The sequence below is a fragment of the Atta colombica genome, unplaced genomic scaffold (genome assembly GCF_001594045.1).
Source record: "Atta colombica isolate Treedump-2 unplaced genomic scaffold, Acol1.0 scaffold48, whole genome shotgun sequence".
In the NCBI taxonomy this organism is placed as follows: domain Eukaryota; kingdom Metazoa; phylum Arthropoda; class Insecta; order Hymenoptera; family Formicidae; genus Atta; species Atta colombica.
Window position 1 is genome coordinate 165365 of NW_017259537.1, and position 13392 is coordinate 178756.

The following is a 13392-nucleotide window of genomic DNA, read 5'->3' on the forward strand; positions in this document are numbered from 1 at the left end:
TTACCGCTAAAGCCATCTATAGGAAAACGGCGGAAGCAAAGTTGTACACCTAATACTATGTCATTATTTATATTATTATTTATATACAAAAATAAATATAATAATATATTAAAATAATATTATAATATTATTATATAAAGAAAGCAAGTAACAGACTATGTTCCTTTGCTTACAGTCGAACTTTGAGCGCATAAAGCTTCGCTCGCTACGCATTTTCGCACGAATCGACGGAGTGGGGGGAGGGGGGGAGGATCTTCGCTAGCAAAGCTTCGCTGCATGAAATGGTACCTTTAGGCGATAGATACAGAATTTTAATTCATCAGAAAATCACTATTGCCTTATTCCGTGCCTTGTTCCTATGTGCGTGACATATGCATTCCTGTATGTTGAATTCCTCTATTCCTATCGCTATCACTATTGCCTTGCATTATATTTACGGCTTTATAATAATCAAATCAGAAGAAGAAGAAGAAAGAAAAAGAACTCTGACAAGTCATATCATATTAGTTGATAAATGTTTTAGTACGTGATACCTGTTGAAAATTAAGTATCTATTCCAGTTTATCTCGTTATAATTGACGATATGTTAAGAAAGCTTTCCTTTGAGCTTCTACCGATTGTTTACCGCTACAGACTCGCGAACACGGTGAAGCACAATGTCAAACGCGAATATAATGGAACGTTCTCTGCTTTACATGCCGAAGCAAACACATTACACGTGGATGAACAACTGCAGGAAATTTTTAAATTTAAGGACACCAAGATCAGCAATTGGATCATAGAGGTTACAAGTCATATTTCTCAACTGCAATAAAGCACCGCCTCCCTTTTTCTTCGCAGAAATTGTATATCTGAAAGTATATTTACAGAACAAGGCACATGCACTGTGCATCAGCTATACTGAAAGCAATAAAGATAATCGCCAGTGGATTTTACGTACGTTAGCTTCACGGTATGCTGTACAACACAACGATATATGTCAAGTGGCCAAGAGATTGGTCTGCACTGAGGTACACTGTTTTATGTGAGTTATATGCAATGCTTTAATCAAATTGTATCATATGTACATATATTCCAAATGTATCAACTTTTATTTTCATATCATCACTATTATTGGAAATATGTATGTATTAAATATGTTGCATTTATATATAAAGTATCTGTAGCCTCGTTCTATTATAGTCTGAAAATGAACGACAGATGATTGTCCATGAGAGAGCTTTGAAGAATATTCTCATACCTGCTTATCATTGGTTATTCGTTATTATAGGAAGATTACAGCATGGCGTCAAATTCTTGGTTGACCTGAGAACTGATGTTCTGGTAAGCAAAATAAAGGCATCTTTATATATGAATGCTTGTAATACAAATCTTATTAAGTGACATTTATTATAGACATCAGGGTTAAATTATTGTTATATCTATCTGATTATATTATTTCTACTTTTCTTAGCAACTAATATCAGAAGTGAAAGATCCAGATGAAAGCTTAATAGTACAGCAACTAAATCATACTTTACGAGATTTGCTTTTACTTTGGTTTTCCGTGGGTTTCTTACATATGGAACGAATAACTTGGGAAAGTGCATGCGATATATTGCAGAAAGTAATTATAGTTCTGATATATTTCATTTCTATAATTATATCTATTTTCGATTTCTACATTTCTGACTGATTTCTTATACTCATTCTTCACTCGCAAAACTAAAGGTCTCTGATTACGAAGCTATACATCCTATGAGAAATTGGTTGGACTTAAAACGCAGAGTTGGGCCATATAGAAGATGTTACATATTTACACATCCATCCATGCCAAGAGAACCTATTGTTGTGTTGCATACAGCATTATGTGATGTTATACCAGGTTATTCAAATGCAAAGAAATTTGTTTTCAAAATTTCCAAATAGAATTTGTTTCGTGTAGAAAAGAAAGAGAAGAGTAATTAAATTTTTTTAATATTCCTCTGTATTATTACAGATAGTGTAAAAGATATTAAAGAAGCTGAAACTAGAATTTTGGGAAGCGCAAAGAAATATATAACTTTTTTAGAGGAAGACAAATCAAAAATAAAAGCAGCAATATTTTATTCTATAGTATCTACTCAGAAAGGATTGCAGGTAATTGATTTATAATGAAAATGTTAATTATACTTTCCAAGTTCAGGTTAACATAAATTATACTACAACTCTGTTATAAAAAATATATATGACTATAAAAAGATTTTTACAGGGGATTGAACTCGGTAATTATTTGATAAAAGAAGTAATCAGCGAGATCACAACTGAATTTCCAGCTATACGACAATTATCTAGTTTATCACCAATACCAAATTTTAAGACTTGGTTATTTGATAAATTGAAGCAAGGTAAATGCAGACTACTGAAAAAAAAATAAATAAAAATTATATATATATATATAAATTTGTTCCATAGACATGGCGTTTATATTTACCACACAAGAATATCAAATTGCAAAAGATATTTTGCAAACAAAAAATTTGATATCAACTTTAAAAAAGATCTTAGATACATCGCTATGGACAGGCGACAAGCAACTATCAGAATTTTTAAAAGAACCATTACTTCGAGCATGTGCATGGTACTTGTATAAAGAAAAAAGACGTGGCTATGCTTTAAATACGGTCGGTATGTTCCGTATTACTTTTTTCTTTCATAATCAATTTGTGAATGTAAAGATATTTCTAAAGAGCAAGACAAGTAAGATAAATATCTGCAAGATAAATATCTTCTATACATTTTGTATATTGTTTTATGCAGCTAATTTCCATTTACGCAACGGAGCTGTGATGTGGCGAATAAATTGGATGGCTGATCCTTCACCACGCGGAGTGACAAATAGTTGCGGCATAATGGTTAACTATAGGTATACATATGAAAAAAATTGACTCAATGTGCGTGTGTGCGTGCATGTGTGTGTGTGTGTGTGTGTGTGTGTGTGTGTGTGTATTATATATATGTATATGCAAGGTATCCGGAAAATCGCCCGCAATACTTCGAGAAGTGATTCAGGAAAAAAGAAAGAAAAAACTATACAAACATAGCTCTTAATAATTAGAGAGATATAACCACTTTTATGTTAAAAAATTGTAATTTATTTTTCATAATCACAATCAATTTATTTCATATTTTAACATAAATATATTTTGAACTATCATCTTGATCAAAAAGTTCCCGGAATTACCACCAGGTGATGCTCTGAGTCAGCTGATTTTAGTTCTGTTTTTTTTTTTTTGGTTAGGTTGCCACATCTATCATTAACATTCCCATCAAATTTTATCACCATAGCTTGACATTTGTAAAAATTACGCCGTCTTGAGTACATCTACCTCTGCACATATTTTCGATTTTTTACAATTTTAAAAATGGAGTTGAATTTGCAACAACGAGTTTGTATTAAATTTTGCGTTAAAAATGGATTCAATGGAGTGAAAACCTTGGAAATGTTGGGAAACTGTTTCGGCAGTGATACTCTAAAGAAAACAGCCATTTATGAGTGGCATGAACGCTTCAAAAGTGATCGTGAGTCCGTCGAGGATGACGAACACAGTGGCAGGCCGTCGACATCGAAAACCGACGAAAACATCAATAAAATGAGAGAAATGTTGATCAATAACCGCAAATTAACTATCAGAGAGCTGGCAGAGGACTTAAATTGCTTATGGATCCATTCAGGACATTGTAGTTATTGGTTTGGGTTTGCGCCGTGTTGCTGCAAAGTTGGTCCCGAAGGAACTGAATTTCATGCAAAAAAGAGACCGCGTTGTCATCGCCAAAGATGATTTCCAAGGCTGAATCCGACCCAACAATCATCAAACACATCATTACTAGAGACGAGGGTTTATGAGTACGACACACAATTCAGACATCAGGCGAGTGAATGGAAAGCTTCAAATGAGCCAAGACCAAAAAAAGACTACGTCGTTTTCAGTTGAAAAAGAAAGCAATGCTCACGGATTTCATGAATTACAACGATATTGTACATCACGAATTTTTGCCAGAAGGTCAGACAGTCAATAAGGAGTACTTGGGCGTTATGAGATGTTTGCGTGAAGCAGTTCGCCAAAAAAGAAAGGATTTGTGGGCATACAACTCGTGGTTTTGCACCATAACGCACCGTCGCATAGTGCCATCATTATCCGTGAATTTTTAACCAAGAACGAAACGAATATCAACAGCCATCGAATTCACCTGATATGATTCCCTGCGATTTTTTTTTGTTCGATCTAGTTAAAAAACCATTACAAACACGTTTTAACAGCCGAAAGGAGGTAATGGAAAAATCGAAGACGGCTCTGATGACTGCACCGACAATAGAGTTCCAGAAATGTTTCGAGAGCTGAATCAAGCGCTGGCATAAGTGCGTTGCAGTCGATAGAGAGTACTTTGAAGGGGACAATATCTTCATCACTTTTGATGAATAAAACTTGTATTTTGAATTTTCTGAATGAATTCCGGGAACTTTTTGATCAAAATAGTATTTTGGCGTTATCCATGATGCACCACGTGGAGGCATAGTCCACTTGGCATCCCTTTAGTAAAGTAGTAAAGTAAAAAAATTTGTTAATAAAAAAAATAAAAAAAAGAGGGATACTAAGTGGACTATGCTTTCACGTGGTATATATTCTGGCCAAAATAGTCCGAAATGTAATTATTTATATTAAAACATTGTTAAATATATTATGAAATATTTTTTATGAAAAATAAATTACAATTTTTTTAACATAAAAATGGTTATAACTCGAAAACGACTTATTTCCGAACTTATATTTATATAGTTTTTTCCATCTTTTTGTATCCCGAATCATTTCCCGAAGTATTGCGGCCGATTTTCCGGACACCCTGTATATGTATATGTACAGGGTGATCTAACACCTCACTTACACGGACTGGCACATATAAATTCCTCATGAAAAAGTGAATCGACATGTCAATAGCAAAATGTGATATCAATAGTTTTTTAGACGATGAGCCCTAGATGTTCAATCACGGGATATGAAATTCGCGTCATCAAGAATGGCACAACTAAGCAATCGGTCGCGCAAACACTTTGATGGATATCGTTAAACGATACCAAATGAATATTGCAATGATTCGTAAAATCTCTATATTAACATTTATTACTTATTCTTAAACCGATTGAATCCGATTTAATTACTGAAGAGTCTACTAATGTCAATTGCAAATTAGTAAAAAGGATTTTTGAAATATGTTTTAATAAATAAATATAAATTTATAAATAAAATCAATATAATTAATTAAATTATCCAATAAATAAATATCAAAACAGATTTCAAAACTCCTTTTTCTGATACAAATGATGTTTTATCGAATTTGCAATTAACATTACTCCTCATTAATTAAATCAGACTCAATTTAAGAAGAATAGTAGTATGTAAATATGTAGTGTAATAAATAGTGTAATATATAGTGTAATAAATATTAGTGTAGAAATTTCACGACCTTTGCAATACTCATTCGATATTATACCGTTTAGCGATAACATCAACGAGATATTATTAAAGGCCATCGACCCTGGTCAAATTTTCATAACTATCAATGGAGTCCGAGGATAATTGAAGAACAATGACGTTACCGACAATTAATAAAAAATTCATAATTATTAACAAAAATATTTCGATAATATATTATTAAATTCGAGATTTTTTTATTATATAAATGCTATATAAATAAGTATGCATACTTTTAATGCTATAATATCAAATATCCGAAAAATCACAATTTTTTCTCTGCAGTTATCATCCTCTATTGATAATCAAACCCGGATGATAACATTAAAATCACAGTTTCAAATCAAAATCGAGTATTAAGTTTTAAATGTACGTACATATCTACAAAACTAATAGATCATGAAATTAGTTTCTTATTCTTAGGCCCGATTGCATCAATATTACGTTGATTTTAAGCAAGACTTAAAACTCTATCTCTGTCTTTTTGGCTTAAAAACAGATAGAGTTTTAAGTCTCGCTTAAAGTCAAAGTGACATTGGTGCAACTGGGCTTTAATCACTTAAATTTTAACAGGCACGTAAATTTTCATAAGTACCGTCTTTAATAGTATTTCGATGGCGATCCATCAAAACGTTCGCGCGGCCAGCTGCTTAGTTGCGCCGCATCTGATTGGATATCTCCTAGGACTCACCGTTTAAAAATTATTGATACACACATTTTATTATTGACATTTTCAATTCACTTTTTTATGAAGAATATGTAAGTACGTGCCGGTCCACGCACGCACGCACACACGCACACAATTATTTTTCTATATGATTGCTTTTCTGCAGATATTTCTTAGAAGATTCTGAAAAAAACAGTCGAAATTACATTGAATATTTTACCATAAATGCTACAGAAGATATAATTAATCTTGCGAAGCAAGCGGAAAAATTAAAAAATCCATCATAACTTGGATTATAATATAGTGTGGAAGAATACGAAGGCATGAGAATATAATAAATATTGCGAGAGGAAGAAAATTATTATGGTATGGTAGATACAATGACAATCGATAATGACCGATAGCGAGGCGAAGAGGTATCTAATGATTTAATGATTTAAAAAATTCCTTTTATTACTCTTCAAATTTTATGTTTTTATTAAAGATTATTAAATTTGTTCATTTATACAATAGCTGATTCGTTTCCAGCTTAAAGACAGCACAATGGTCTGCAGACAAGTCTAAAACAGATAATAAAATCTCTATTATAACTTTAAGATTATCTCTATTGTATTTTCTTGCAGAATAATCACAGAGAAACAATCAAAAAATTATATCATGGAATGATATTGAAAGCTCCGATTTCTTTTCTATTAGTTTTTTATTAATATTTAAATCAAATATATGCATATGTGTGTGCGTTATATGTGATATGTATGTAAAAGAAAAAGAAAATAAAACTGAGTACACACACCTGTAGTCAAGGCTGAGTTTGATGAAAGTTCGACGGAAGATGAGGTCTACTTTCTAGTTTTGCATAATCCAAATGGAATTCCTTAGCTACCTTTCTCCAGTTTTGCGCATCAAAATAGTAATAAGTACCACGTTCATATGTCGACGTCTTTTCTACAATTCCCAAACCTGGTGCCTGCGTTATCCAAACTTTTTCCTCCATATGATATCGCCACTCTCTGCTGTATCTTCATAGCATATATAAAAAGAATTTAAATTAAATCATACGTAAGCGTTAATATTTTCAAATATAAAAATCAATTTTGTTTTTGCTTACAATTCCGCCGCAGCAGCTAATTGCAATACATCCCCAACATTTGTATAAAACATATAAAACAGTAGATCATCTTTATATCGATTTAGTTTAACTGGCGCTAGCTTATCCCTATAAAATAAATATAAAAAATGTAATTTTGTTCAGATAAAATAATTTGTGATAAAATAATAGAATATATTTTATAAATGAAATACACAATTCTATAATAACAATTAGTCTATTTCAATTCCAAAAATAATTTTGTTTTAATATATTTTTTAAATATAATAGACATCGATAAAATAATTTCCATTTAATATCTGCTTAGTAGTAAAGTATCAAAGATTTGGAAGTAGCTCAAATATTATACAAATATGTAATTGATAAATATTTGAAGTTTTTATTACAATTTAGATAGCTTTATAAATTAAATAATCGGATGAAAAATCAATACCTGATTGCGGCATTTATAAGATATTCTGGTGGTACGTGAAAATCTATATCCTGTGGTCGACACGGAGTTTCCGCCCAGGGGCCACCAAAATTCTGATAAAGATTTTCTGGTGAATTCAAATTCAGTCCTAATGCAGTAAGATCTTGACCTAACGCTAGCGACACCAAGTTTGGATCTGTCTCTGCCGCTCTGATGAACGTCAAAAGCCCAACCATGCCGAATTGATCCTTCACCATGCTTGCAGGTATATTCGTCACCTTGCCTATGCATAATAATTATGTTGGGAATTATAATTCTGATAAAACTTAACTATCTAATTTATTTTGATTTTACCATCGGGCGATGTTTGGATGCCTCTTTTAGAAGATTGAGATTTCTCAGATCCAGGTGCTCTGTTGGCTTGTAGCACATCTTGTCCGATTTCAGGACCAAGTCCTACAGGAATATTTTTATCACCAGACATGCTACCACCAGGTGACGGACCTTCTCGATTCTGCGTTCCCGGTAATGCAGGAAAATCCTCCGAGCTCATTGTAAATTCGCTCGATTCGGATGTTGGTTGCTTTACCATTCCAACTGTAACATACACAAATGAAAATTTCATCAGCAAAATTTAATAATTTTCGTGTGGTCATCTATATTAAATATCTGAAAAAAGGCCTAAAAATTAAATACGCACGCACGCACGCTCACGCGCACACACATACACAAATTGCATTACATTATTATATTTTGCAATTTTATAATACTTTAACCGAAAGTATGATTATTTATCTTATTTTGAAGTAACCCTGATGAAAATTTTTCTCAAAATTTTTATATAATTTTTTAGAATTTCTATATAATTTTATAACTTTCTCACATTTTTTATACGAATTGGAACATTTTTCAGAAAATCTAAATCTTTTCTCAGTTTTCATGTATGTTAATTATGAAATACCATAAGATTTCTAAGATTTTTTATAAATATAATTTCTGAAATGTTATAAAATCTAAAAAATATTTCTTTTTAATTATTGATGAGAGATTTCAAAATATTTGAGAATTCACTTGTATGAAAAATTCTGAAAGAAGATGTAAACTTTCCAAATATTTTTGAGTATTACTGAAAAATATTCCAATTGGTATAAAAATTATGAGAAAAATTTTTACCAGGGAAATTATAAATAAATTCATAAAATTATGTAGAAAGTTTTCTAATTAAGAAAAAGATTCGAACCAAACTGTGGTGCATTATGATTATTTTATATTGTGTATATTATAAAAGTCTGATTTTGTTTTCTTGACACTAACCATAAGGCTGTTTTCCTGGCATAGGACTAGGTTGCGGCATAGAATCACCTTGACCTCTATTCGTTAGGGAGGGAAACTCCGAGAGATCTAACAGAGGTGGAGTACTTGTATCTCCACCACCTCCACTCCCAAAAACAGAGTGGAAATTGTTAACCGCACCTTGAGATCCGTAATTGCGACTTGGAGGTATTCCAAAACTGCCCATACTACCCATTGGATTTGAAGCTCTACAATACAGATGGAAATGATTGCGCACACACACACACACATACACACATACACACACACACACACACACACACACACACACACACACACACACACAGAGAGAGAGAGAGAGAGAGAGAGAGAGAGAGAGAGAGAGAGAGAGAGAGAGAGAGAGACTGAGAGTAGAAATATGAGAAAAGAGAAATACACTAACCCAAGAGCAGGCATCGTACGTCTATCAGTAAAAGCTCTCTGTCCAAACAGTCCTCTACTGCCCATAGGAGAGAGTTGCTGCTGTTGCTGATGATTATTCTGTCCACCGCTAGAACCAGATGCTCCAGGATAAACGACGTTAGTGGCGACTATCGCTGAATTGACTGTACTCGAAGTACTTGCGGACGAGCCTGAGAACATGCCCGAGGTAGGCGTGACATGACCCGTGAGGGCCACAGTGTTCAAACCTCCCCCAGCAGCGGTAGCACGTGAAGTAAGACTTGCGTTCGCAATACTGCGTGGCGGTTGTTCAAAGTTCAAGTTGGCCATAGCCTGGTGGCACTACTTTTTAAAAAAATGTTTCTGCCTGCAAGCAGGCACACCAAGCACTCGTATCTTGTAGATTTGATTAACACATCCACTTTTTTTTCTCTAGCACAACACTTGAAAACTTAATAATTTCATGAGATCGCCATTGATCCATGACAAAAATCCATAATCACTTGTAACCTGAAATAAGAAGAATCTCGATTAATTCCTGGTTCTAATTGGAATTCCAATGATTCAGTGACTACATATAATGCATTGTATCATTTACCTTCTCCTTTATACAGTGTTTCCGTAATAGTTACATTAAAATGCAGTACAGAGAGGATGATACATACACCTAACAACAAACAAAAAATTATTTTAATCAGATATATATCTCTCTAATGTTCAAAAAAGCCTACCAGGCTTTTATATACAAGTTCCTTATGTCTGAAGTACACAAAAAGAAATATGTCTCTATGATAAGAATTCTGATTTTGTCTATGTAATGATCGTTGAGATTCAAATACACATGTCAACCTTCATTCATTGAATGTATTCAATATCAATGTCAGGTTCACTATAAACAGATCTTCTAACTATGATCTTCATAATCACAACAAGTTTATTTTAATCCAATATTTCGATATGCAACTAGTCACATCGAATTTAGTTATGTCCAGCTTCTTATATAGTCCCTTGGAAGAAAAAAAAAAGAGAGAGAGAGAGATAATCCACAGCAAACCACACGTATTGGTAAATAAAGCTAGCTCTAACTTGCAAAAGTGTACACACAATAACGACGCTTGATACGTGATTTGTTTCATTTCTCTCGGAAACTGTATGAGAGAGACACCTAAAGTCTATCTCTCGCGAACACATCAGCGAGTCGCCGCGCGTATCAAGTAAACACAAGCATCGGTCGCGGACCGATCATCTCCGCTGACGGAGGACGGAGGACGGATTGACAGGCATAAAGAGGGAGAGGAGCGAAAGGTTATAATAGAGTTAACACACAGCGTAAGATGTGAAAATAACGAATGAAAGGGAAAAGCGTAGAATGCCGCGAAAGTACCTGGGACAAGCGCCACCGGCTGCGTATCACAACGCAACGAATTCCATTGTGTTCTTGACGATAAACAAAGTGGACGAATGTTTAAAAAAAAAAGGAAAAAAAAACGAAAAACGCTCGTTCTCTTTCTCTCTTTCGCGCGCGCGCGCGCGCGCACACACGGAGACGTCGTCGATGTGCCTCTCGTTGTCGTCGAGGTTGGTTGGCGATGTTGGTATACTCACGGCGACGAGGGAGTTTATACGCGATTCTGTACGTTCGAACCAATATCGTCTCCCTCGCACTTTCCCTCTTTCGTGCGCACGTTAAATCACAGATTCGCACGTGGACGTTAAGAGAGAGAGACGTGCACCGATCAAAATCTCATATACATGACAATGCCTTTCGGTAATAGGACCCACTCAGACCCACTGTTTTGTCACTCGCAGTTTCACGAACTTAAACAACACTAAAGACCCGAACATCTGCCATATTAATAATTGGTACGACCATGCTCAAGCGAGCGACCAGCGATGTCAACGAGCCGAAGATGCGCGCAATGCGATCTGCGCATCTATATGTGCATGCATGCATGTATATACGTATATACATACATACACAAGCGGATTAAAACGCAGCCGTACGGATAATTTCCATCTCGCTCGTGCGTTTCGAATTACGGAAATATTACGAAATATTACGTTACGTCAGTATCTTGAATACAAAACGCGACAGTTTCGAACTTGATCTCTCATACTGCATAATTTCAACATCTAGGAGAGTTTCTAAAGGATTCGCGAAATATTGTACACGAACGAGATTGGTGGATTTCTTTGAATGCAATAGAATTGCGATTTCATCATGTTGCGTAATGTCCTAAAGCCGGTTCTACATTAGTCGCAAGCTGATCGCAAAAAGCCAATATGAAGCGTTAATTTCAAAATACAAGCTTCAGATTGGCTGTCGCAAAATTGCAATCAGCTTGCGACTAATATAAAACCGGCTTAAGGTTTGTTCTAGATAAGAGAGTACTTTATAAGAGAATAAAAAGAGAAAAAATACTGGAAGAAGTGCTAAAAATGGCAATCCGTCGTTTGCAAGGCGGACTATGAAATCCATCAATCATCCATTAAGCAGCCATTTTTAAGTTCGCAGGAATAAGTTCATCATTGGCTGCTAATCACGTGATTGCAATGACTATTCAGAACACTTAACACCAGTCGCGCTTCTCTTATAAATCTAAAACTTTAGCTAAAACCTGCAGTATACACGATGCTATAATAGAAGGAATAAGAAATATAATAGAAAGAATAATAGAAAGAATAAAGAATAACGACGATACCAACTTATCAGAAACCATTTCTTATTCCGGTGTATCCGATTTCTGATAGGTTCAAATCTTTATTCTTTATTCCTAATTCCTTATTCCTTCTATTGTGGCTGCACCTTTTTCCTGCTGGATTGCTAACTGGATTAGAATCATGTATCAGTGGCCTAGTTTCCACCGAGGATTTAATTCGGATCAGAATGTAAAAACCAATCAATTACAGTCGAGCATTCTCTTCTCATTCGATTGTAACAGGGAAATACTCGATATACTGTAATTATTTGATTCTTACATTCTGATCTGGATTAAATCCTCGGTGGAAACTAGGTCACTGATTCTAAACAAGCTGCTGGCTTTAGTTTACATCGTGCATTGATCATTGATATACTAACTAGTAGTTTGTTTTCTGTTCCTGCACTAGACTGTTCTAGACTGCTCTCTCTCTCTCTCTCTCTCTCTCTCTCTCTCTCTCTCTCTCTCTCTCTCTCTCTCACTTTAAACAAATACCAAACGTATATCTATCTCACTTTAAGTTCCAAAAGTGTACACTAGTTTAGCTGCAAAAAACAGACCTTAGTAACTTTCTATTGAATGATCTATCTCGATGATACATACATGATATGCGTATTTAATTAATCATTTTAATGCATATTGTATCAATTTAGTACATCATTCTTTGAATACATTGAATTCGCTGAAATTAAAATAATTTAATAAGAACTACTAATTGGTCATCAAAAAAAAGTGCACGATGTAAATAAAGTATAATCCAATGCATCTGAGGTATCCTAGCGACATTTCTGACGCATCCATGACGTATTAACCAATAGACGCGCTTTGATTCAATTTCACCAACGAAATTGCAAATCAGCCATGTTGGACTCTTTATCGTTAGTCAATTGCATTTTGACTTTAAACATTCACCTATATTCATTGAATAATCTATGGAAAGAGCAGTAGCCAAGGATTTTTGTGATAACGTTTTATAAACATTTACACTCGGTTAAAATATACAACTTACTCCTATCTCATTTGTGATCTCGCCGAGGATTTCATGCTAGATGAAGTGTCGTTGAACGCGAATACATACGAGACGACACAACGCGTTCGGCCAAGAAATGGCATTAATTAGGAGAGCCTCTCACGCTGGTAGTTGGTACTCGGACAATGGTAAGACACCGAAAAATGTAGTTTACTTTTCACTTATTTTCACTTATCCTCGCATTCTATCTCGACAACTTTATTTCATAGAAAATCTCGACGAATTGGACTTGGGAAATATATATAAATATATA

General features: G+C 34.3%; 3 protein-coding genes across 7 annotated transcripts in view; 2 read left to right on the forward strand and 1 right to left on the reverse strand.

Moving 5' to 3' along the window:
• The first annotated feature begins 375 nt into the window (after positions 1 to 375).
• LOC108691640 (malonyl-CoA decarboxylase, mitochondrial-like) lies at positions 376 to 6483 on the forward strand. Its single transcript, XM_018199486.1, is given in 11 exon segments — positions 376 to 784; positions 870 to 1010; positions 1183 to 1323; positions 1454 to 1606; positions 1711 to 1864; positions 1979 to 2118; positions 2231 to 2366; positions 2434 to 2646; positions 2779 to 2884; positions 6323 to 6428; positions 6430 to 6483. Coding segments are annotated over 11 exon segments (1545 nt in total). The 5' UTR covers positions 376 to 583.
• Positions 6484 to 6609: 126 nt separating this feature from the next.
• On the reverse strand, positions 6610 to 11210 carry LOC108691642 (CCR4-NOT transcription complex subunit 2). 4 transcript variants are annotated; one of them, XM_018199492.1, is made up of 9 exons: positions 11016 to 11210; positions 10009 to 10077; positions 9412 to 9920; positions 8991 to 9217; positions 8031 to 8273; positions 7698 to 7959; positions 7265 to 7372; positions 6950 to 7175; positions 6610 to 6716 (listed from the first exon to the last, which is right to left on the reverse strand). In XM_018199492.1, the coding sequence occupies exons 3-8, from the start codon at positions 9738 to 9740 to the stop codon at positions 6956 to 6958; spliced, it is 1389 nt and encodes a 462-aa protein (XP_018054981.1). In that variant the 5' UTR covers positions 9741 to 9920; positions 10009 to 10077; positions 11016 to 11210; the 3' UTR covers positions 6610 to 6716; positions 6950 to 6955. The 4 variants fall into 4 exon arrangements, with proteins under 4 accessions (XP_018054981.1, XP_018054980.1, XP_018054979.1 ...); XM_018199491.1 differs by having other exon boundaries at positions 10795 to 11210; XM_018199490.1 differs by having other exon boundaries at positions 10260 to 11210.
• A 1838-nt stretch (positions 11211 to 13048) lies between these two features.
• LOC108691636 (protein MEMO1) overlaps positions 13049 to 13392 on the forward strand; it is a 7398-nt gene continuing 7054 nt past the window's right edge. For both annotated transcript variants that reach the window (XM_018199482.1, XM_018199481.1), the window contains exon 1: positions 13049 to 13267. In XM_018199482.1, coding sequence (XP_018054971.1) covers positions 13216 to 13267 — 52 coding nt within the window. In that variant the 5' untranslated portion in view covers positions 13049 to 13215. The remainder of the gene's footprint in view (positions 13268 to 13392) is intronic.

Coding starts and splice junctions, on each gene's coding strand:
- LOC108691642 (XM_018199492.1), bottom strand. CDS start 9,740: ATGGCCAACTTGAACTTTGAACAACCGCCACGCAGTATTGCGAACGCA. Junction 9,218..9,411: donor CGTACGATGCCTGCTCTTGG/GTTAGTGTATTT, acceptor TCTGTATTGTAG/AGCTTCAAATCCAATGGGTA. Junction 8,274..8,990: donor GCCAGGAAAACAGCCTTATG/GTTAGTGTCAAG, acceptor TGTATGTTACAG/TTGGAATGGTAAAGCAACCA.